General features: G+C 38.1%; 1 protein-coding gene across 1 annotated transcript in view; it reads right to left on the bottom strand.

The window, feature by feature from the left end:
• LOC150083237 (tudor domain-containing protein 1-like) overlaps positions 1 to 23,831 on the bottom strand; it is a 657,806-nt gene that overhangs the window by 534,698 nt on the left and 99,277 nt on the right. Inside the window, exon 3 of the mRNA XM_090378447.1 lies at positions 1,574 to 1,646. Within this exon, the coding sequence (XP_090234573.1) occupies positions 1,574 to 1,646 (73 nt within the window). The remainder of the gene's footprint in view (positions 1 to 1,573; positions 1,647 to 23,831) is intronic.

The raw sequence follows: 23,831 nt of genomic DNA, 5'->3' as shown, positions 1-23,831 counted from the left end.
TTCGTTGCCACCTAAGTGACGTAACAGGGCTTACCATCGAGAAGGTGTGCTTGAGTGGATTTTAGGGAGGCATGCCAACCAGACTTCTCCTAAATCTTCTGTAATAGAAAGATATTGGATCCATCAGTGTTTTAGACTGAGTGTCTGATAACACACAAGATACCTGTTCCCCTCTAAGTACATCTGTCTTTAATTAACAGAGAAACTTTGAATTTACGTTAATCCGGAGTTCTTGATATAGTCCATATTTTGATTTTATAATTTGATGATAAAAGCAAATTGAAAAACAAACAGAATTTTAATTTTCAAGGTCACTTAACCTTTTAAAATCTTGAAAAAAAAAAAAAAAAAATTAAACACCACTCTTAAAAGACTTCACCACATATGTTCACAGTTCATTCGACAAAAAAATTATATCTGCATTTCACATGTCCTCCATCGTGCTTTGTGGAGGATGTCAGGATGGATATGATGTTCTATATACAGTGTTATGTGGTGACTGGAAGGTCACTTCTTATTTTGAAACTTGTATTAATTGTTTAGTGTGTAAAATAGAGCCATCATAGAATGTGCATTAGGTAGAGAATTTTATTCCATTTAGTTCAATGCTAGCTTTTTCCTTTTCTCTTTCATTCAAGATAGAGGATGACATATAAACTGAACAAATGAAATAGATCCCAAACTACTGAAAGGTATCAAATATGGAGTTCAATGATAGTGACTCACAGAATGCAAATGGCATGAAATACTGGATCCGAAAACCACTATGGAACAACACAGAAAATTAATAACGAAATTAGTCAGTGATGCTAATCACAGTGAATGACCATCCACATTTACAGAAAATGTTTTAGCAACTAAAGAAGCATTCAGAAGCCCCCAGAAAAAATAATTTAGAAATTCCTCTTCATTCATGGCTGTACTTTGCCAATCTCAGGTAGAGGAAGTAGGATTTTTTCCCAAAGTTATCCTGAATTTACCAGCCTGTAACAAGAAGCAAATTGATCCAGGAAGTACACACACTTCTGCACACAATACACTTTTGGTTATGAGCACATTCCTGGGGCTATTAATACCAACATTTTTTTAATTTTTTAAGAGAAGCATACATCACATGACTAAATCATTCAATAATATCATAGCATAAATTTTATTGGCATTGGCCAGAACCATGCTTCAGGAAATTTCATTCATCATGGAAATGAATTTTTCACTTAACAGTTAATTAAATATGCATAATTTCACCCTATCACATGGATCAATGAAAGTGCTGAATGAAATGAAATGGTTGTACTACCAAAAAAAAAAAAAATTTTTTTTTTTTAATTTCTGGAGTGGTTCCTAGATCTCAAATAAATCTGCTAGAACTTACACACCTCCAGTTATGTTTCAACAGGGTTATATATATAAAACGCAAAGATGAATAGAATTTTTAATCATTATATGATAATTTATTAGTTTAATAAATAGTTCAATCAATTGCTTGTGCCTTTTAAATTAAGAACTTCACACAGGAATTAATACTTCTTCTGAATAAATAAGATGAAACCGACATATTGAATATGACACTTACCTCTGTTAAGTCAGATGAAATTCTTGATACATATAGTGTTACCACACTTTTCTTCCCATTCTTTGAATCCTTCCTAAATTCAGAAAAGTAAAAATTAAATAAAAATGCATATACACATAAATGTGCATACAGGAACACACACACAATTTAAAAATTTCTGCTATAATGCAATTTAACCTGGAGATGGTAGTACTCCAAAGTGTAGTATGGTGGTGACATATTACCTGACAGGTAACCATTTTTTTTTTTTTTTTTTTAATTTCTATAAAAAGTTTTGGATAATTTTGAATTTGCTTTGACAATATCAATATATCTTATTTATGTATTGCAAATTTATAGTATGTAACTTTTTTATTATTGAATGGGTCAGTGCCTTTGCACCATGTTTGGTTCATAGTGAACTGTCCGTGTCGATAATTGGCATCGTTTTAATTGTATCTCATATAGTGGATACGTTCACAATGAGTGGCCAAGTTATTGCACTGCTTTGAATAAGTAATGCTTTACCAGCGGAGAAGACTAATGTTACTTCTTCTCAGTGGATACCCCACCCAGACGGCACCTTTTCAAAGCTTGTTGGCTTACTCATCGCTGGGTGGGCAGGTACCCTGTTGTTGAAATAATGATAACCCAATTATGAAGTATAAGTCTGCAGTATGAGAGATGCCTGATGGTGTCTAATAGTATGAACTAGGGCAATTATTTTGCATGAAGCATGGGACTATGTTTAAGATTTTCTATTGAATGGATCAGTCTTTTGCACCATGTTTTGCTCGCAGTGAACGGCGAGTCAATAATTGGCATCAACTCGGACATTATGAAGTATAACTGGCATTATACTTCATAACTGGGTTCTCACTAATGCTTTTTTTTTTTTTTTTTTGGTTTTTGTTTTGGTTTTATTGGCGCATTAGCTACTAAGGCTATAAACACAAATGCAACAACAGGGTACCTGCCCACCCACAAGCTTCGAAAAGATGCCATCTGGGTGGTATCCATCGAGAATAAGTAACATTAGTCTTCTCCACTAGTGAAACGTTACTTATTCAAAGTAGTGTAATACCTCTGCCATTCATTGAGAAGATATCCACAATATGAGGTATAATTAAATTGATGCCAATTATTGACTCGGACAGTTCACTACAAACAAAACATGATGCAAAGGCATCAACCCATTCAATAGTGAATCTTAAGCATCCCATGCTTCACGCAAAGTAACTTTCTTATATAATTTTTAATTAAATATTTAAAAATATTTGCATGAAGCATGGGACTATGTTTAAGATTTTCTATTGAATGGATCAGTCTTTTGCACCATGTTTTGCTCGCAGTGAACGGCGAGTCAATAATTGGCATCAACTCGGACATTATGAAGTATAACTGGCATTATACTTCATAACTGGGTTCTCACTAATGCTTTTTTTTTTTTTTTTGGTTTTATTGGCGCATTAGCTACTAAGGCTATAAATACAAATGCAACAACAGGGTACCTGCCCACCCACAAGCTTCGAAAAGATGCCATCTGGGTGGTATCCATCGAGAATAAGTAACATTAGTCTTCTCCACTAGTGAAACGTTACTTATTCAAAGTAGTGTAATACCTCTGCCACTCATTGAGAAGATATCCACAATATGAGATATAATTAAATTGATGCCAATTATTGACTCGGACAGTTCACTACAAACAAAACATGATGCAAAGGCATCGACCCATTCAATAGTGAATCTTAAGCATCCCATGCTTCACGCAAAGTAACTTTCTTACATAATTTTTAATTAAATATTTAAAAATGGCTGTGTTTTATGCCCATTCTATTTTTTTGAAAAAAAAAAAAATTAATTCTACTCAAAATTAGAGAACCAATATTTATATTATGAATAGCTGCTAACTTTTGATTTCAAAAAGCTGGAAATTGTGCATTTGTAAGCAAGTGGAAAAATATGAGGTTTCTGGGCTAATTCTGCTGCCAGGGCTAGGGAGCTACACGTGTTTCACAAGCAGCTAAGTGGAATTTTATTTATCGATTTGAAATTATTGCTTTTCTCTAACTTTTGATTTAAATTTAGTAGTTAGTATTTTTTTGTGATTTTCCAATTAATTTGGTATATTTATTCTTTATTTGGCCTTTGTAATTGCATAAAATACCAGTCGACTTCTGCCAGCAATGTACTGAGAGGAGCATTCGAAATCTGCCACCATTGCTTTTGTATTGATATAGCAAATACTAGAAGTTTCTACGTAGCTTATAGCAGCATAATCAGTATCGGCAGGGGATTATAAACTATAATTTATAGCACTACTTACGTGCTTTAATAATTTCACATAGTCACATAGTCCACACTTTATCACATAGTCCAGAATGTACGACATTAAAATTCATAGAACTTTTAGAATCAGTGATTTGGCATAGACATAATATCACAAATAGTTTTCACAAGTGTTTGAATCATGTATATTGGCAATAGATAGTTAAATTTATCATCTATTATAACTACAGTCAGTCCTCGTATAGCACGATAGTTGTGTTCCTAGAAACCCTCGTGCAATGCAAATTCGTGCAATATAACAAGGCCCTATGGGAAAAATAGGGTTAGGTGCCGACCACCCAAGATTGAACACACATTTGTAACCAAAACATTACCAAACACAATAAATAATCGTAATAAAATACGTATTTTATTTCCAATTTTCTATCCAAACAGATGACAGCCGTTCCATCTCTTCCAATTCTTTGTGTCTTAATCCAATGGATTTTAATTACACTTTGAGTTGTTCCTGCTATGAAAGTTGTTTTTATTTTCTCTGCATGCTTTGTAATTCTCGGCGTTGCCTCATTTAGGTCTGTAGCACAAGCAATATCACATGGTCTTTCATTTCGCTCAAAGCGTTTCACAATGTCATATTTTTTCTCTATCGACAGAGGTGGACTGGCCATAAGCCTTACCGGGGAAACCCCAGTGGGCCAGAGGCCGGTGTGATTTTGGCCATAAACCATAGTATGAGGCCACTATAAATTTCCCCGATTAAGAATTTTTGACCCAGTCCACCTCTGTTTATAAAAATAATATTATATTATAATAAAGTATTTTTTAATACTAAAAAAGTATTTTTTACGAATAAAATACGTATTTTATTTGTAAAAAATTTATTATATTAAATAAAATAGTCGTAATAAAATACTTACGTATTTTATAATACGTAAGTATAAATTATAATACGTAAGTCGTAATAAAATATTGCTAATGTTTTTGCTTCTATCGTAAGCAAACTTGCTTTTTGTTTGATTTTCTATCCAAACAGATGACAGCCGTTCCATCTCTTCCAATTCTTGTGTCTTAATCTAATGGATATTAATTACACTTTGAGTTGTTCCCACTATGAAAGTTGTTTTTATTTTCGCTGCATTCTTTGTAATTCTCGGCGTTGCCTCATTTAGGTCTGTAGCACGTGCAATATCACATGGTCTTTAATTTCGCTCAAAGCGTTTCACAATTTCGTATTTTTTCTCTATCGACAGAAGAGGACTGGCCATAAGCCTTACGGGGGAAACCACGGTGGGCCGGAGGCCGGTGTGATTTTGGCCATAAACCGTAGTATGAGGCCACTATAAATTTTCCCGGGTAAGAATTTTTGACCCAGTCCGCCTCTGTTTATCGATATTGCTTTTCTTTTTCTCTCTGAATCTGCAGTGTCTTCACCAAGACACTTCCTTTTCACACCTTTTAAGTCTTTTACTAATTTTTAGGGAATAAAGCACAATTATAAAACGAGAGGAGGCACGCTTGATACACATAAACAAAGCTGCATGCGTGTAGCAACTGAATAAACAACACCGTAAAGGCAGAGATACACTACTAACACCTCACATTTTACTAAAGAACATTTCTAGGTTACTACCATAAAACAATAAAAACAATTTCCAGTTGCATTTCTGCTAGTGGAATCTGTTATAAACTGGTAGTAAACTCGATCTAATTGCATTTGCGATTATACCGATAGCTGGAATTGTGTTGGTTTTTACGTTATTATGATGAAATGTGTTTCCCCTTCACTGATATAAAAAACATAAATACATTTTCAGAATCTTCTCTTCATTCCTATCGTGTTGCATTCGGTTGGAGTGATTCTGTGTTCGACTGCCATTTCTTGTAAACACAAAGGCGAATCATGCTAAGCAAATTCGGTTCGTGTTATATAAGATATAGTTCCCCTATTTATAAATCATGTATGATCAAATTCGTATAGTGTAAACACGTGTTATACGAGGACTGACTGTACTTAGAATTTACAAACTGTTATAGTTTAATGCATATAACTTAAACTTTATAGGAGATATGGAATTCATATAACGTAAACTTGATAGGAGATACGGAATTCATATAACGTAAACTTGATAAGGAGATACAAAACAGATATACCATAAGCTCAATACTGAAATATATATACAGGGTGTCTAAAAAATATTGGTACAAACGTTTAGGGGAGGTAGGTAACATCTAAAGGAATGTGAATCGCATAGGAACCCATAACCAGAAACGTCACCGTAAGTCGGTAGAAGGTGCTATTCATCAGTTCGCAAGAGGGAAAATTTCTGCTTTACTCATTCAAGCAGTAGTTGCCGCATGAAGAGCATGCATCAATATACAAACTGTGAGCTGGCAGACATGCACCTAGTGTATGGATTAGCAGAGGGAAATGGACGAGCCGCTCAACGAATTTATGGAGAACGCTTCCCAGACAGACCACCATTTGTTTGCACGTGTGCATCAAAATTTGTGCGATTATGGGTCATTTACAGGTAACAGGAGTAGTGCGGGCAGACCACGTTCGACGCGAACTCCCGCCATGGAAGAAAGTGTGTTGAATGCCATCCAGAATAATCTTACTATCAGCACACGTGCCATTGCCTCTGCCTTAGGAGTGTCTCGTTGCAGTGTACAGCATGTCTGGCACGACGATTCCTTACACCCCTTTCATCTCCAAAGGATTCAGTTACTGCTCCCTGATCATCCTGCACATGTGGCTTTTGCGTAGTGGTTTCTCCAAGAGAGTGTTCAAGACTTGAATTTTCCAGCCTATGTTTTGTTCACGGATGAGGCTTATTTCACTCGGGAAGGCTTATTCAATCAGCACAATGCTCATGTGTGGGCTCACGACAACCCACACGGTGTGCGCTCCAAGGCGACACAACATCACTTCGCAATAAATGTGTGGGCAGGTATGGTCGGTGCCTGCTTAGTCGGCCCATACTTGTTACCAACCCGCATGAACTCCGCTAAATATCGGATCTTTCTTGAACAAGTTCTACCAGGGTCACTTGACGATGTTCCAGCAAATGTGAGACGCAACATTTGGTTTCAACATGACGGGGCGCCTGCCCATTATGGATGGTGTATTCGTGACCATTTGAACAGGCTTTTTGGGCGTCAATGGATTGGCCGTGGTGGACCCATTGCCTGGCCCCCACGCTCACCTGAATTATCTGGCCATGATTTCTTTCTGTGGGAGAGCCCTCAAATCTATCGTGTATAAATCACCTGTGGAGACGGAAATGGATCTCGTGGCGAGACTCATCTGCGCTGCTGCTACTGTCAAAGAAACTCCAAGTGTGTTCGACCATGTCCGCCAATCCATGCTGCGTCGGTGTCACGCATTCATCGCATCTCATGGTGGAACCGTGGAGCATCTGTTGTAACATCAAGAAATGCATCCATCTCGTACTCCATTGTTAATATTATGTCAAATAAATGTTTGCCACTAATTACTGTCTTGTGTCATTTCTGCTTCTTGTGCCTCTGCTACTACTTTCCCGTGACATTTCTGGTTATGGGTTCCTATGCGATTCACATTCCTTTAGATGTTACCTACCTCCCCTAAACGTTTGTACCAATATTTTTGAGACACCCTGTATATAGAGTTATTACAAAATTGGGATACAAGTTTAGTGCAGTATTTTTAATTGTACTGAAATTGAATCAAAAATCATGCCTCAGACCAGAGCAGCAAATCAAAAGGCTGAAGGTATTGGGAGTGCTGTGGCTCAGGGGAGAATTGAGATGAGTGGTTTTCCTCTGAATCACAGCATTTTGAAATGTACTACTTGTTTGATGTTTGTGAATCTAATGGAATGGAACATGATATTGCCAATGGAGTTTCTTTGTTTGTGCTCAATGTAATGGAATAACATTACATTGAGGAAGTTACATGCCAACTCATCGTTGTTATGGAACTTTGTGAGAGCCTTAAGAAATGGGTGGATGGTCTTGAAGGATTTATTAAATTATCCTCAAAGAATAATTTAAATTGGGGAGGCTCATCAAGCTCTCAGCTGCCCACATCAATGCCAGAGCTTGCACTTGATCAACAGGCAACACAGTGGAAATCCCTAAAGAAGAATGCACTGGTCCCACAGGAAGTAGTTGTCGGTGACTGTTACTTATTGTCAGGGAAATATATTGTGCAAAAAGGATAGGTGGAATTAGACCAGGGTATGTCTGCCTGGGGCAAAAGTTCCCTTAAAAGATCCTATCTCCTGTAGAGGAGATATGCTCTTTTAAGGGAAAGGAGGTGATACCATTGTACATGTTGGCACTAATGACATTAAGAGTAGGAGATCTGCAGGCTTGCTTAACAAGTACAGATCAATACTAAAAAAAAAGTCGCAAGCTAAGGTTAAATTTAAAAGTGTCTGCAATTCTTCCCAGACATGTTAGGAGGGAATACATGATGAGAGCTTTGTCAAACAATTCTGCTCTGGAGAGACTGTGCAAGGCTCATGGGGTAGAATTTTTTTCAGCATGGTCTGTGCTTGTAAACAGGAGAGACTGCTTCTACAGGGATGGGATACACTTAATAAGAGAGAGGGCAATAAAATTTTCTGATGCTATCGAGGCACTGTTAGGTGGGTCGCAAAACTGTTAGCTTGGGGTGAGGATACATACACACTAATAGATTAACAATGGCTGGAGACAGAGGTGAAAGCGATTCTTGCACTGCTTCTACTGGAATGAGCAGCAGCAGCCTGGAAAGCAAGGTGCTCGGGATTTCTAGAAGTGCTGGGAAGTCATTATGGAACAAATAAATACATGGACTGTGTTCGGGTAACTAAGAATAAGAACAGATGCATGTATACTTGCATGAACACCAACCCTAAGAGTATAAGAAATAAAATTTGATGAATTTGAAGTGCTTGTCAATACATTGAAAAGGCAGATATAGTTGGGATATCAGAGACATGGTGTCACACAGATATAAGGAATGCAGTATTTGAATTTGGGGAGTACAATGTGTACCAAAAGGACATTCATTCAAGATACCTCATGCTGCCCCACCATCTAAGACGAAGCATATATGTGGTTAGCAACACCAACTTAAATTATACTATGCTGTGTATAAAACATTTGTTAGTTAAAATTAATACAACTCATAACACATTAAGGTTAGTGCAAAAGTATCATTTTAATGTAGCCATCTACCAAAGTAGTTAAATTAATTAATTAAATTGGCATTGTTTTGGTTATATCTCATATTGTGGATGCCTTCACAATGAGTTGCCATGGTATTGTACTACCTCCAATAAGTAACACTTCACCAGTGGAGTAGACTACTGTTACTTATTCTCAGCAGATACCACCACCCAGAGCACCGTTTCAAAGCTTGTTGGCTTCTCCAATCTGCTGAGAATAAGTAACAGTAGTCTTCTCCACTGGTGAAGTGTTACTTATTCGAGGTAGTACAATACCATGGCAACTCATTGTGAAGGCATTCACAATATGAGATATAACCAAAACAATGCCAATTTAATTATTTAATTCAACTACTTTTGTAGACGGCTACATTAAAATGATGCCTTTGCACTAACCTATATGTTAGTCATTCTACTTCGTAGCACGAGGCCTTTGTCCTTAAATATTTTATAGTCTACAACTCATAACATAACAACTCTGGAGGAACACATCAGCACTTACCCCGTTCGAGAGGAATTAGGCTTTAGTCGGTATTAACTATCTAGCATCAGCCTGTTCCTCCTCTTAAAGATATCAGCAACAAATTTGTTTAAGGAAGCAAATAGCCTCCTATCTGTGTACAAAAGGACATCATTCAAAATACCGATTAAGCCAATCCACCAACAAAGCCATATCTTATATGTGGTTTATGACTAGTCTCAATTCTAACTTTAGCTGTGTTTAAAACATTTTAACAACTAAAAAGAAATTTCGAAATTTTAACACACCTCAGTTTTCGGAGAGCATTCATCACTTGGCCCTAGTCAAGAGGAATTAGACTTTGGACAATCATTGCATATCTTGCCAATCCCAAGGTTTTCATCCCTGCCACTGGGAGACTGGCTCTACTATCTAACTTGAAGTGCTCTCTCCTTTTTAAATACAGAAACGACAAAATTGTTAAAGTAAGTAAATTTGCACCTTTCTACAAACATGCTCCAGAGGAACTATTGCTCCAATCCTCCTTAAGACAATTCTAGTAGACTCGTAATGTCGACATAGTTATTACACTGAAACATTATATGAGCCAATGTCTCCTCTACTCCACAAACACAATTTTCACCATCTACTTTGCCTAGCTGGTCTTTGCCAACCCACGGCTTATTAGAAAGGCTGCATTTACCCCGAACTGCTGCAAGGGTTTCTTTCTCACCTCCAAAAGGTCTACTCGGGGTAAGAACATGTACGTCACTTAGCCTTCTCCAATATTTCCAACCTCCTTTGCCAGACATGTACCAATTCACTCAAAATTCTTTTCTTCTCTTCCTTGACATCTTGTCTTGTATACAGCCTTTCATGATCTGGACATGAACTTATGTTCAAAATCAACCCTCTCAAATTATTTCTAGTACAATACAACAGTGCTGATAAAATAATTTGCAGATCTGCCGGAAATTTGCTAGAGAGCACTTGTAATGCCTCTGTCGAAACTGTTTAGCACACTTGTAATGGAAAGAGAGTAAATGTTTGAAATAAGAGAGCAAATTTTTGAGATTGTGCAATATACTTTTTGACCTGTGAACCCAAGCTATAGAGGCACAGGAAATGATGGGGAAAGCAGGCAATCATACAGTAAATTCAATGCTCAGCCCTTTATACCCCAATCAACCCTTATCACTCTCTTATGCTTGGCATATAGCGTTCAAATTTTTCCTTTTAAATACTTGGCATATTCTATAAAGTTGATTCACTCTCCTTTACTCAAACCTAAGTAACTGACAACACTTTATATCTTATGGACATTCCTGATGCCCTCACCAGTGGAGGTCAATTCATACATAAGTGCCCCTTCAGCAACATTTGCATCAGAGAGTGGTAATCAATGGACACTGCTCATCGTGGACTAATGTTATTAATGGAGTCCCTCAGAGTTCAGTGTTTGGTCCATTATTGTTTTCTGTATTTATAAATAATATTGATGATGGTATATCAAGCTTAATGTCCAAGTATGCAGACGATACACAGGTGGGCAGGGTTGTTAAGGACACTGCTGACGCTATGCTGCTGCAACAGGATCTGGAAAAGTTGAGCAGATGGGCTGAGAGGTGGCAAATGAAATTTAACATTGACAAATGTAAAGTACTACATATGGGAAACAGCAACCCCAGAGCAACGTATCAACTCAGTGGTAGAGAATGAAAAGGACTTGGGGGTAATTGTGCAGGCAGATATGAAGCTCTGAGCAGTGCAGACAGGCTGCAAGAGTAGCTCATGGTGTCTTATCAATGATATACAGGAATTTTTCTAGCACGGATAGGGAGTTGATTATTCCCTTGTATAAGGCAATGGCCAGGCCATACCTTGAGTACTGTATACAGGTCTGGAGACCTCATTTCAAGAAGGATGTAGAGCTGCTGGAACAAGTACAGAGAAGGGCAACAAGATTAGTGAATGGAACAAAGGGTTGCTCTTACGAAGAAAGGCTTAAGTTTTGAAAATTACAGTGTCTGGAGACTAGGCACCGGCGAGGTGATCTGATAGAGGTGTGTAAAGCCTTGAATGGTTTGAGCATGCTCAATGCTGATGGGATTCTTCCTCTTGCTCAGAATAATCACCTGAGAGGGCATAAATTCAAATTGAGGAAAGACAGATGTAGGATAGATGTGCGGAAATTTGCCTTTAGCCAGTGGGTAGTTGGTTGGTGGAACAGACTTCCATCCCTTGTTGTGGAAGTTGATAGCCTAAATAAATTTAAGGCTCAGCTGGACAGGTATTTCAAACGAACAGAGGGGTAAAGTGGAAGTTTTTTTTTTCTTTCTTTTTTTTTTTTTTTTTTTGGCTGATGCTGCATAAGCTTGCTTTCTTGCATCATATGCCTCTACTAATGCTAATCTTGGTCTCTGAAATTTGTAATCCATGTACTTTAGCCTATTCCAGTAAATCTCCTAGTACCTGTGCAGCACGGTCTTCAATCTGTGATTGTGCATTGCCAAAAACCAGTATTAGCACATCATCAGCATACACTATCATATGAGCTCCAACATAATTTTGTTTCAAAAACTCTGTGATGAGGACCGATCACAGAGCCCTGAGAACCTCTAACTACACTTCTCAATTTCTGTACACACCATTCTAACAACAACTTTCCTCTCACAAAAATACTGCTTAAACACGGAAAACATTATTTGAGCATTCAGTAACTCTTATTCTGGATAGGATCCCCTCCCGCCACTGTCTGTCAAATGCACCACGAAAGTCAACAAATATAACTAGAACATACTGCCCCCCCATACTCTTGCGTATACTTAACCATCTGGTAAATGGCATCCTCTGTGGACTTTCCCTTCTTATAACCAAGCTGGTTATCAGAAGACATGTATTTCTCTATATGCATAATCATTATTCAGCTAATGCACAGCAGTTCATATGTCTTCACTATTACTGACAGTAAAACAATTGGACGGTATGCTCCAGGCTCACTCAGGTTCTTGTCAGGACTTCTGGTAATCAATCTCAATACTGCTCTTCCTCACACCAGGGGAAAAGAACCCCGTTCCAGACACTTATTATATATTTGTATTAGGACATCATATCTCAATTGAAAAGTCCTCTTCATTACCTTAACTTCTATTCAAGGTCCGGCAATCAGTCATCCTTTGCCTATGAGAATGGTTGTTCATCGTGCTGGGACTGATATGAAGCATTACTGCTGACAATGCTTTGCTGCACACTATACTCACTCATTTCTAAAGCTGGAAAGAGCCCACATCCGTAGATTCATGCCAGTTTAATGTTTGAACATTTCTGTTACTCACAGTATGACACTTCAATAAAACTAACTTTATCAGTCACTAACTTTAAAACAGAACCCCATGGGTCTCTCTATCCTTTTTCTTTCTAACATATTGTCTCCATGAGGCTTCCTTTGTCAAAAAAATGGCTCTAATGTACTCTTTGCGTAATCTCCTATATCTAAACCAGTGGTTCCCAAATTCCTGAGTTCGGGAACCACTGGTTTAGAATATAGGAGAAAAAAAATCAAAAAAATTTTGCAGACCCCCTATATATTGGGTTTTCTATGAATATATGAACACTGGGTTTTCTGAAAAAAAAAAAAAAAAAAAAAAATTCAAAGTTTGTTCAAAACAACTCAACTTTATTCTCATTTTATATTAATATATAATAACAACTTTATTTATCATCAATTTGTTATACATAGCACAAATAATTTGACTAGTTCCAGAGGGTTCATTTTGCAGACCCCCCTGGAACTGGTCTATGGAGCCCCAGGGGTCCGGGGACCACAGTTCAGGAAACGCTGCTCTAAACTATATATTTCTCTCATTAATACATCACCAACACAACAATATAAACTGAAACTGTTTTCTAGCAGTCCTCAATTCACACCTCTGTAAATTAAAACCATTACTCCACCAATTTACAGGTCTTCTCCTAAATTTTTTCTTTCACATACTATCCCTAGAGGCAGCATACGAAATACTTTGCAGTTTTTCTACACATTAAACATCACTCAAAGTACCCCAGTTCACATTACGAACCTGGGCACAAAAGGCCAAGTTCAATCTAGTTCAATGCGCAGTCTGCACTGCAAATCGCTCCAACTCCTTATCTTCTCGAGTACAGAAAGGATAGAGTGAATAGGAAGGGAGGAGGGGTTATGCTGTTAGTGAGAAAACAAAATCTAGGGCAGTGCATCCAGTTGCCATGGGTTGTTGTTGTTATTTGGTTTTTAGGAGCATTAGTAACTAAGGCCATATTGCTCCGGGATATGCGGTGGTCGTTCCCTGACCCTTCCACATCCTCCGTATTTGGTGGTGATGGGCTCGAACCCCGGTCTAATAAGAAGTGTGTGCTACACGCACTGCTGCTCCTTCCCACCTGGCTACGGAGGCGCCTTGCCATGGGTGGCCAGTGCAATGTCGAGTCAGTTTGGCATGACATAACACACTCGGAAAGCAAAAATGACAGTAGATGTGAGTTATAGAATTAATGATTGTGATAAGTACAACTGTACTGAGAAACAGAGTGAGCCAGTATATCATAATGTCTTATAATGGGGGATTTTAATTCCACATATTGACTGGAACTTGTGGATTGGACACTCACACAATAGCAAGACTTTTGTGGATTTACTGGATGACTGTTTTCTACAGCAGATATGCAAGAGGCAACCTGAGAGAATAATACTCTTGATCTGATTATCAGCAGTGATTATTCATGTATGAAGAATCTACAAGAAAAGAACCACTGGGTGGCAGTGATTACAGTGTACTGATGTGGGATTTACTTAAAGATGTGATTACCATCAGGGGGAAAGGTAACAGTTTTTCTTTCATAAAGGTGACTGTGGTGGTCTCAGTCAGTTTTGAAATTCTAAACAGTGGGATCAACTGACTATATTAAAATCAGCAAATTGTAAATGGGAAGCCTTCAAGGAATTAACCTTGGAAGCTACCGGGCTTTTCGTACCAACTAAGAAATACTGTTCAAGATTTAAGAGTAAATGGATGTCAGATGAACCAATGAGCATGGCAGAGAAGAAAACTGCATTGCCTGCATTTAAATTATCAAGAGACACAGAAGCCTAGGGTAGATATAATTTACTCTGTAATCAAATCACAAAGGAGGTTAGGCAGGTGAAGGCAGATTACAAGGAATCTCTGGCAAACAGCAAAGACTTCTTTACTTAATGTAAACTCTAGAAGGAAGGGGATGAATCAGATTGGTTCACTTGATATCGATAGTTCAACTGTTGACAATTCTGCTCAGACAGCTGAAATGAGTATTTTGCAACTGCACATCTGGAATTCTGTAGACAAGTAGGGACCAGAAATTTATCCAACTCTAATAGGGAACTAAATGACTTTGTAATAACTTTTTTTTTTTTTTTTTGAAAACCCCAAACACGAAAGGTATCAAAACCCAAAGTACTTAGTACCGTGCAGGGGTTGAAGGAGAAGTATGGGAGGAGGGGGATGCCGAAAACTTTGCTCTAGAGACTAAACATGGGTTTCACCACTTCAAGCCTCCAATAAGCAAAGTGGTGGTATTTCACCGGTTGATGAAAGTCATCTACAATTGACAGGAAAGTGGAGGATAACCTGTTCAAGTTAAACATAAGACAGGCACCTGGGGAGGATGGGATCTGTCCAGTTATATGGATATCTTCACCTTCTGAACTTTCTTCTGCAGCATCTAGATTTCGTGTATCTTTTGCTCTTTTTAAAAAATCAGTAATCTAGGTTTGTTTGCTTTTGCTTGATAAATCTTTGTAAATTTCATGGTATGGAGCTAAGTATTTTTTAAGCTCCCTCCTTTCAGTATGAAGGATCTCTGTTAAAAAATTAATATTCTAATTGTTCGGCTAAGTTTATGCCTTCTTGTGTAAAATTTGGAGCTTCAGAATTTTCATCTGCACTATCATCCTCCTAAGTGATCTGGTTCAACTCAGATTCCATTTCCATCAAATCCACTTTGCCAGCCTCTTTCCCTACCACTAATTCTTGAAGTAGTCATATCATCAAATCCTTCCCCCTGCTACTGACTTAGCAAGTTAGCATTAGCATTAGCATTAGTAGAGGCATTTGATGCAAGAAAGCAAGCTTATGCAGCATCAGCCAAAAAAAAAAAAAAAAAAAACCCACTTCCACTTCACCCCTCTGTTCGTTCAAAATACCTGTCCAGCTGAGCCTTAAACTTATTTAGGCTATCAACCTCCACCACAAGGGATGGAAGTCTGTTCCACCAACCAACCACCCGCTGGCTAAAGGCAAATTTCCGCACGTCTATCCTACATCTGTCTTTCCTCAATTTGAATTTATGCCCTCTCAGGTGATTTTTCTGAGATAGAGGAAGAATCCTATCAGCATTGAGCATGCTTAAACCATTCAAGGCTTTATACACCTCTATCAGATCACCTCGCTGGTGCCTAGTCTCCAGACACTGTAATTTGCAAAACTTAAGCCTTTCTTCGTAAGAGCACCCCTTTGTTCCATTCACTAATCTTGTTGCCCTTCTCTGTACCCGTTCCAGCAGCTCTACATCCTTCTTGAAATGAGGCCTCCAGACCTGTATACAGTACTCTAGGTGTGGCCTGACCATCGCCTTATACAATGGAATAATCACCTCCTTATCCCTGCTGGAAAAATTCCTGTATATCATTGACAATACTCCATGAGCTACTCTTGCAGCCCATCTGCACTGCTCAGAGAACTTCATATCTGCCTGCACAACCACCCCCAAGTCCCTTTCATTCTCTACCACTGTCAGTGTAGTACCACAGAGTTGATACGTTGCTCTGGGGTTGCTGTTTCCCATGTGTAGTACTTTACATTTGTCAATGTTAAACTTCATTTGCCACCTCTCAGGCCATCTGCTCAACCTTTCCAGATCCTGTTGCAGCAGCATAGTGTCAGTAGTGTCCTTGACAACCCTGCCAACCTTTGTATCGTCTGCAAACTTGGATATTAAGCCCGATAAACCATCATCAATATCATTTATAAATACAGAAAACAATAATGGACCCAACACTGAGCCCTGAGGGACTCCACTAATAACATCAGTCCACGATGAGCAGTGTCCATTGATTACCACTCTCTGTCTTCTCCCCCTCAACCACCCCTTTATCCATAGCAGCAATTTGCCTCCAATGTCACACTGCTCCAATTTGTGTAGCAGTCTTCCATGTGCAACAGTATCAAAAGCCTTTCTAAGATCCAAGTATATAATATCAAAGTTATTCCCTGCATCCAGTTCTTTTGTGACTGCATCATAGTATCCAATCAAGTTAGTCAGGCAAGACTTCCCCTTAACAAAACCATGCTGTGTCTGAGCTATAACTGAAGTCTTGTCTAAATGATCCTGCAGTGCTTCTTTAACCAGTGCCTCCATTAATTTTCCTGGAACAGAAGTTAAGCTCACAGGTCTATAATTACTTGTGTCAGCCTTTGATCCTCCTTTGTGAATTGGGGTCACATTTGCACATTTCCAGTCTATGGGTACCTCCCCTGAGTCCAAGGAAGCTCTCATAATTATGGCTAAGGGTTTGCTTACTTCCTTTGCTGCCTCCTTTAATATAACTGGATAGATCCCATCCACCCCGGGTGCCTTTCTTGTGTTTATCTTCAACAGTTTCTCCTCCACTTTACTCCCAGTTATTTCAAGATTCTGTAGCTTACTGCTAGAGTTGAATACACCTCTGGCATTCCCCTCGCTGAATAACTCCTCATGTGTGAATGTTGATGCAAAATATTCATTTAGTTTGTTAGCTACCTGAGCAGGATCATCAACACTTGACCCATCAATATCAAGTGGACCAATCTGATTCATCCCCTTCCTTCTAGAGTTTACATAAGTAAAGAACTCTTTGCTGTTTTTCTTTGCATCCCTTGCCAAGGATTTCTCGTAATCTGCCTTCGCCTGCCTAACCTCCTTTGTAACTTGGTTGCATATCAACTTGTATCTATCATAGGCTTCTGTGTCATGTGTTAATTTGTATGTATCCCATGCATTTTTCTTCTCTGCCATATGCCTCATTAGTTCATCTGACATCCATTTTGGCCTAAACCTTGAACAATATTTCTTAGTTGGTATGTAAAGCCTAGTAGCTTCCAAGATAAGTTCTTTGAATGCTTCCCATTTTGAATTTGCTGTTGGTAACATCATCAGTTGGTCCCACTGTATAGAATTTAAATACTGTCTCAGTCTATCGTAGTCGCCTTTACGGAAGCAATAACCCTTCCCTTTACCCCTAATGGTAGTTACTTCTTTGAGTAAATCCCACTTCAGCACACTGTGATCACTGCCACCTAGTGGTTCATTTATCTGCAGATTCTTAATGCATGAAGAATCACTGCTGATAATCAAATCAAGAGTATTACTCCCTCTAGTTGCCTCCCGAACATGCTGATGTAGAAAACAATCATCCAATAAATCCACAAAAGTCCTGCTAGTGTGACCAGCCCCCAAATTCCAGTCAATATCTGGGAAATTAAAATCTCCCATTATAAGACACTCTGATTTACTGGCCCACTCTATTTCCCTGTACAGTTCCTTATTATACTCATCAGAGTCATTTGGCCTATAGCACACTCCTACTCTCAATTTTGATCTCCCAATGTTTATGTCACACCAAACTGACTCCAACACTGCACTGTCCAGCGATGTCGACTGGCTTCACTTCCTTGGTTTTTATGTGTTTCTTAACTAATAGCATAACCCTTCCTCCCTTCCTATCCTGTCTATCCTTTCTGTAGACGTTGTACTCCCCAAATTGCAGTTCTGCATCCCTTATATCTGTGTGACACCACGTCTCTGATATCCCAACAATATCTGCCTTCGATGTTTTGAGCAATACCTCAAATTCATCAAATTTATTTACTAAACTCCTAGCATTGGTGTACACGCAAGTATACCTGCACCTGTTTCTATTCTTAGCTACCCTAACACAACCCATGTGTTTACTTGTACCGCAATGGCTCCCAGCAGTCTCTGAAATACCATGCATCTTGTTTTTCAGGCTTCTGCTCATTCTAATAGAAGCAGTGCAAGAATCTCTTTCACCTCTGCCTGCCGGTGGCTACTGTCAATCTATTGGTCTTTGTCCTCCCCCAAGCTAGCAGTTTTCCGACCCACCTAACACTGCCTCGATAGCATCAGCAAATATTCTTGCACCCTTTCTATTTAAGTGTATCCCATCCCTGTAGAAGCAATCTCTCCTGTTAACAAGTACAGTCCAGGCTGAAAAAAATTCTACCCCTTGAGCCTTGCACAATCTTTCCAGGGCCGAATTGATTTCTGAAAGTTCTACTATTGCTCCAATTCTGTTTTCTGCTAGTTCAACTATATTTCCTGAATGAAGTGACTCTGCCCATACATTTTTCCAATATGCATTTAATGTTGATGGTTTTACTTCTTTGAGCAATAAAGCCATGATTCCGATAAGTCCACAACTGAAAAATGTCTCCATGCCTCCATCACTTCAGTAGATTCAGAATCAATTTTTTCTGATGTAATGAGTTTTAAAGGGTAGATATAGTGCCTCGATGCCATTAGATATACTTGAACCACACCCCGCCATATCTGAACCACTCCCCGATTAATGTAAGGGTTGTGTTCCACGGAATTCTACATAAGTTGGAATTTCCCCCATGCTTGTGCAGCTCTCGGCAACTGTGCTTGCTGAATTGATTGAATCAAAAAAAAAATGTTCAACGAACATGTGAATAGAATTATTTATTGTATTTATTAAATTTATCTTATGTGCAGGGAAAATTACAAAATCGTGCAATTTAAAAAATTTCAAAATTGTAAAATTACAAAAAAAAAGGGGGAGACAGGCATAACATCAGTAAGTTTTACCTATTGAGCATAGTTATCAGAATCAATATCTTCAGTTGATAAGTACGCCGCTGCTGAGGATGAGGACCATGGAGATTTAGAAGGGGTCGGCCACTCAACCTTACAAAAGAACATATTAATGAATGACTGGACGGTGGCTTTTTTTTTTTTTTCATCATAGATTTCTTTGTAGCAAGCAAGCATATCATTCACCCCTCTGTTAACTTTTAAGAATCGTTCGCTGTCAGGATCCATCTTCTCAAATCTTGCCATTGTCGATGCAATTTCACAAAATGCCATTGCCATATCTCTCTCTCTCTCTCTCTCTCTCTGGTGATGAAGCATCTCAGCTCCTCATTTGGTTCATCTTGAGCTTCGTCAGCATTTTCTTCTTTCACTATCGCTGCCTGCAAATCAAATAAATTCTTCATTAGATAATTCCATCTCTTCTTCCTCTATTAACTCCTCAACCTCCAACTGAAGTAGCTCTGCAGCCTTTACAATCTTATCTGTAACCCCTTCGTATGATTCGTCTTTTTTAAAACCCTTCGAAGCCTTTTACGTGCCGTGGGCATATTTTCTTCCATGCGCCATTTAAACAACTTTTAGTAATTTCTGCCTAGGCCTCATTAATGTTTAAGATGGAGTAGTAAATACTGTAAGATTTTCAAAAGTCTCTTAACGTAAAAGTTTTCTCTCCGTCTACTGCAGACAATGCCTGAACAAATGTTGTGCACAAACAGTATGCTTTTAAATTCAAAATAACACCCTAATCCATAGGTTGGATTAGTGAAATCTTGTTTGTTGGTATAAATATGATTCTTGCATTCAAATTGAAATCATCTAGATGCGTAGGATGTCCAAGAGCATAATCTAATAGAAGCAAAATCTTGAAAGGAAAGTCGTTATCTTTACAATATTTTTCAACCTCTGGAATGAAGCAGCATTTAAATCAATCCTCAAAGAGAGATACTGTTATCCATGCTCTCTGGTTCGAATGGAAATGCACGGGTAGGGTGGCTTTACTGATTCCCTTAAATGCATGAGGATTTCCAGAATGGTACACAAGCAGTGGTATTAATCTGTAATCTCCCGCTGCAAAAACGTGGCCCTATCTTTTGAAGCCTTGAAACCTGGCATTGTCATATATTTTTGGCATATATTTTAGATGCGACATTTTTTTCCAATATAGAGCAGTCTTGTGAACGTTAAAAATTTGCTGCATTGAATAGCTGCCTTCATCAATAATTTTTTCCAACACATCACAAAATTTCTCTGCAGATGCAGAATCAGCACTGGCGACTTTACCGCCAGTGCCGATTCTGCATCTGCATACTTTAATGTTTTGTAAACCAGCGCGATACTTGAACCTATTAAACCACCCGTTGTTGCCAGAAACTTGGCTAGGGGGTGAGCTGTACTTATCCTTAATATCTTCATAAATAATTCTTGCTTTTGCTTGAATGGCCATTGGACTCAGGGGCATTTGCATCTGAATCTGATTTTCAATCCATATGATTAATAGCTGTTCCATCTTCGATATAGCTTCTGAACACTATTTTGTGATCACACTGTTTTGCGATCTTAAGTGCATTGATCCCTTGACATGTTCTTTTATACTGTCCTTTAAAATAGCGATCACTGTTGAAGCACCGAGACCTAATTCCCTTGCAATAGATGACAAACTTTGCCCTGCTTTATACTTCTTAGTCATTTTCATTTCGTTTTCTGGTGCTGCCAGCACTTGCACTTTCCGTTGGTCCCTTTCCCTTCATCACTGTAATAGGTAAATAGGAATGAAGAGAAGTTTCTGAAAATTTGTTTTTTATATGATTGAAGATTTCAGTGAAGGGGAACACATTTCACCATAATACTGTAATGTAAAAACCCACACAATTCCAGTTATCAGGATCATCGCAAATGCAATAAGATTGAGTTTACTACCCGTTTATTTCACTAGCAGAAAAGCCCAATAAACTGGGAAGTGCAAATTGTTTTTATTGTTTTTTTGGTCATGACCTCTAGAAATGTGCTTTAGGAAAATATCACAAAGGTATTCAAAACTGATTCTTATAACGGGAACATATGATAATGATGAAAGGGTAGTGCAATTTGCATTATAAATATGATCTTTTAGAGAGATAAATAGCTTAGTAATATAGCAAAATTTTCAACTTCCAAGAACTTGGAACGAATTACAAAAAAAAAAAAAAAAAAGTGTTATTGGGTTCACATTACAATATTTTCACGATACCTCCATTTATCCCTACAGATGCAAAATACGTTTCCATATTTTTTTCCTGTTTGCACCAGCCAGCAAAAACTTACGTAAAGTCGAATTTGCGTAAGTCGAGTATTATGCACGTTGGGGAGTTCCTGTAATGCCTCGATCTAATAGCTGAATTAAAGAAGTTTGTTAGGTGATAGGAATTAGGTTGAATTAAAGAAGTTTAGGTGGTAGTAACATTATTTCAATGTTAGGATGAATTAAATCTTTTGGATGGCCAGGTGTGTTATCCGATGGTAACAAAACTTTGAAATGTAGAGTTTTCCACAGCTGGCACAAAACAATTTAGAAACCATTCTTTAAATAACTCAGCAGTTACCCAAGCCTTTTTATTTGCTTTCCAATACACCGGTAATGCATTTTTATTTACACCTTTCATTGCACGAGGATTAGAGAATCTATAAAGTAGCATAAGTTTTATCATGTACAGTTATCTCCTGATGTGTTACTGCATATAAGCAATGTTACACAACCTTTTGATTCCATAAAACCTGGTGCAGTTTCTCTTTTTTTGAAATATCAGTGTAGTATCAGTGTAGATACACCATAGATAACTCTTAAGAAACTAAGATGGTAATTGTTGTAGTAGGCATCATTTGCTCTGTCTCATATTGTGCTCTTCCTTCACAACGAGTTGCCATGGTATTTCACTACCTCGAACAAGTAACGCTTTACTGTACAATAAAGATTTATTCTCCTTATAATGATTCAACTACAGAAGAGCACATAATACCATCACGGATAAACAGCTTTTGAACTTTCCACGCAAATCTGGAATAAAAATACTTTGTCAGACATTAACTTTAATAGAACTCAACATTCCACAGTCTGATCAAATTCAGAGAACCATGTAGGGGCAACAGCAGTTTTCCCAGACATTACATTGTCAACCCAACTTCCAAAAGAATGCAGTTCTTTTGGAAGTTGGGTTGAAGTAGTTATTAGTAGAAGTTCAAATAGTACTGGAGCACTTAAAAACCACATATCGTTTGAGAACAACAATATACTGTGATTCATTAAGTGTAATACAAGCCATACAAATGACAAAGAGTTTTAATACAAGCCATACAAACGACAACCCAAGAACTGTCTTGGGCAAATTAAGCATACTAACAGACTTAACTAAAGAAAAACAAGAAATACTTTTGTGCTGGATACAGGACACAAAGGAATAAAATGAAACAAAGTTGACAGAACTGCAAAATCAAAAAGAAAAACTTGTGCTGGGATACAAATATACCAGGACAAAGGAATAGAATGAAATAAAGAAGTTGACAGAACGGCAAAATCAACAGCCTCTAGAAACAATCTTTCCCAGTTCCATATAAACCGATCATTCAAAACTGCTCTAACACGATGGCAAGAAATCTTTTTGTATTTCTCCTCTGGACACAGAAGAGGAGTGGAATTCACTGAACTGATTTCAGTATGTTCTTATTTGGTTTTTAGGAGCATTAGCACCTAAGGCCATATTGCTTCGGGTATATGTGGTGGTCATTCCCTGACCTTTCCGCATCCTCCATATTTGGTGGTGACGGGCTCGAACCCCTGATTTCAGCAGCTAGGGTTGTTTCATTGAAACTGAGATTTCAGTTTGATCCCAAGCTGCATGTTAGATCGTCATCTAAGCCATCACCTGCATCATCAAGTGCAAGTTAAATCATCATCTAATATGTGTCACCTGCACATTACATAGCCATCTAACCAGTGACGCCTCCATCTGCATGTTAATCGTCATCTAATGTGTGTCACCTGCACAATACATCGTCATCTAATGTGTAATTAGATGACGATTAGATGATTACACTTACAACTGCAACACTTTTGTTGAACGGCTTGAATCGATGATTCTGCCACTAGAGAACTGCTGGGTATGGTTTCGTTAAAAGAAAGAACTAGAGGTCTTGATATCTTTAACTTATTCAAACATTTTATTGAAAAATTTAAATTAAATTACCACTATTTAAGCTCATATCAGTAACAACAGATGGAGCTAGAGCAATGAAGGGGCATCTTAACGGATTCATAGCATTGTGCTAAAAGGATCATGAATTCCCAGATTTTTTGAGTTACCACTGTATCATCCACCAACAAGTGGTATCCAGCAAAAGATTAAATACTAAAAGTGTTATGGACATCGCTTTTGAAATTGTGAATTCCATCAGA

The sequence above is a fragment of the Mastigoproctus giganteus genome, chromosome 7 (assembly GCF_048544385.1).
Source record: "Mastigoproctus giganteus isolate SK-2022 chromosome 7, ASM4854438v1, whole genome shotgun sequence".
Lineage (NCBI taxonomy): Eukaryota > Metazoa > Arthropoda > Arachnida > Uropygi > Thelyphonidae > Mastigoproctus > Mastigoproctus giganteus.
The sequence above is the reverse complement of the archived record's forward strand: the minus strand, read 5'-3'. Positions and strand labels throughout refer to the sequence as shown.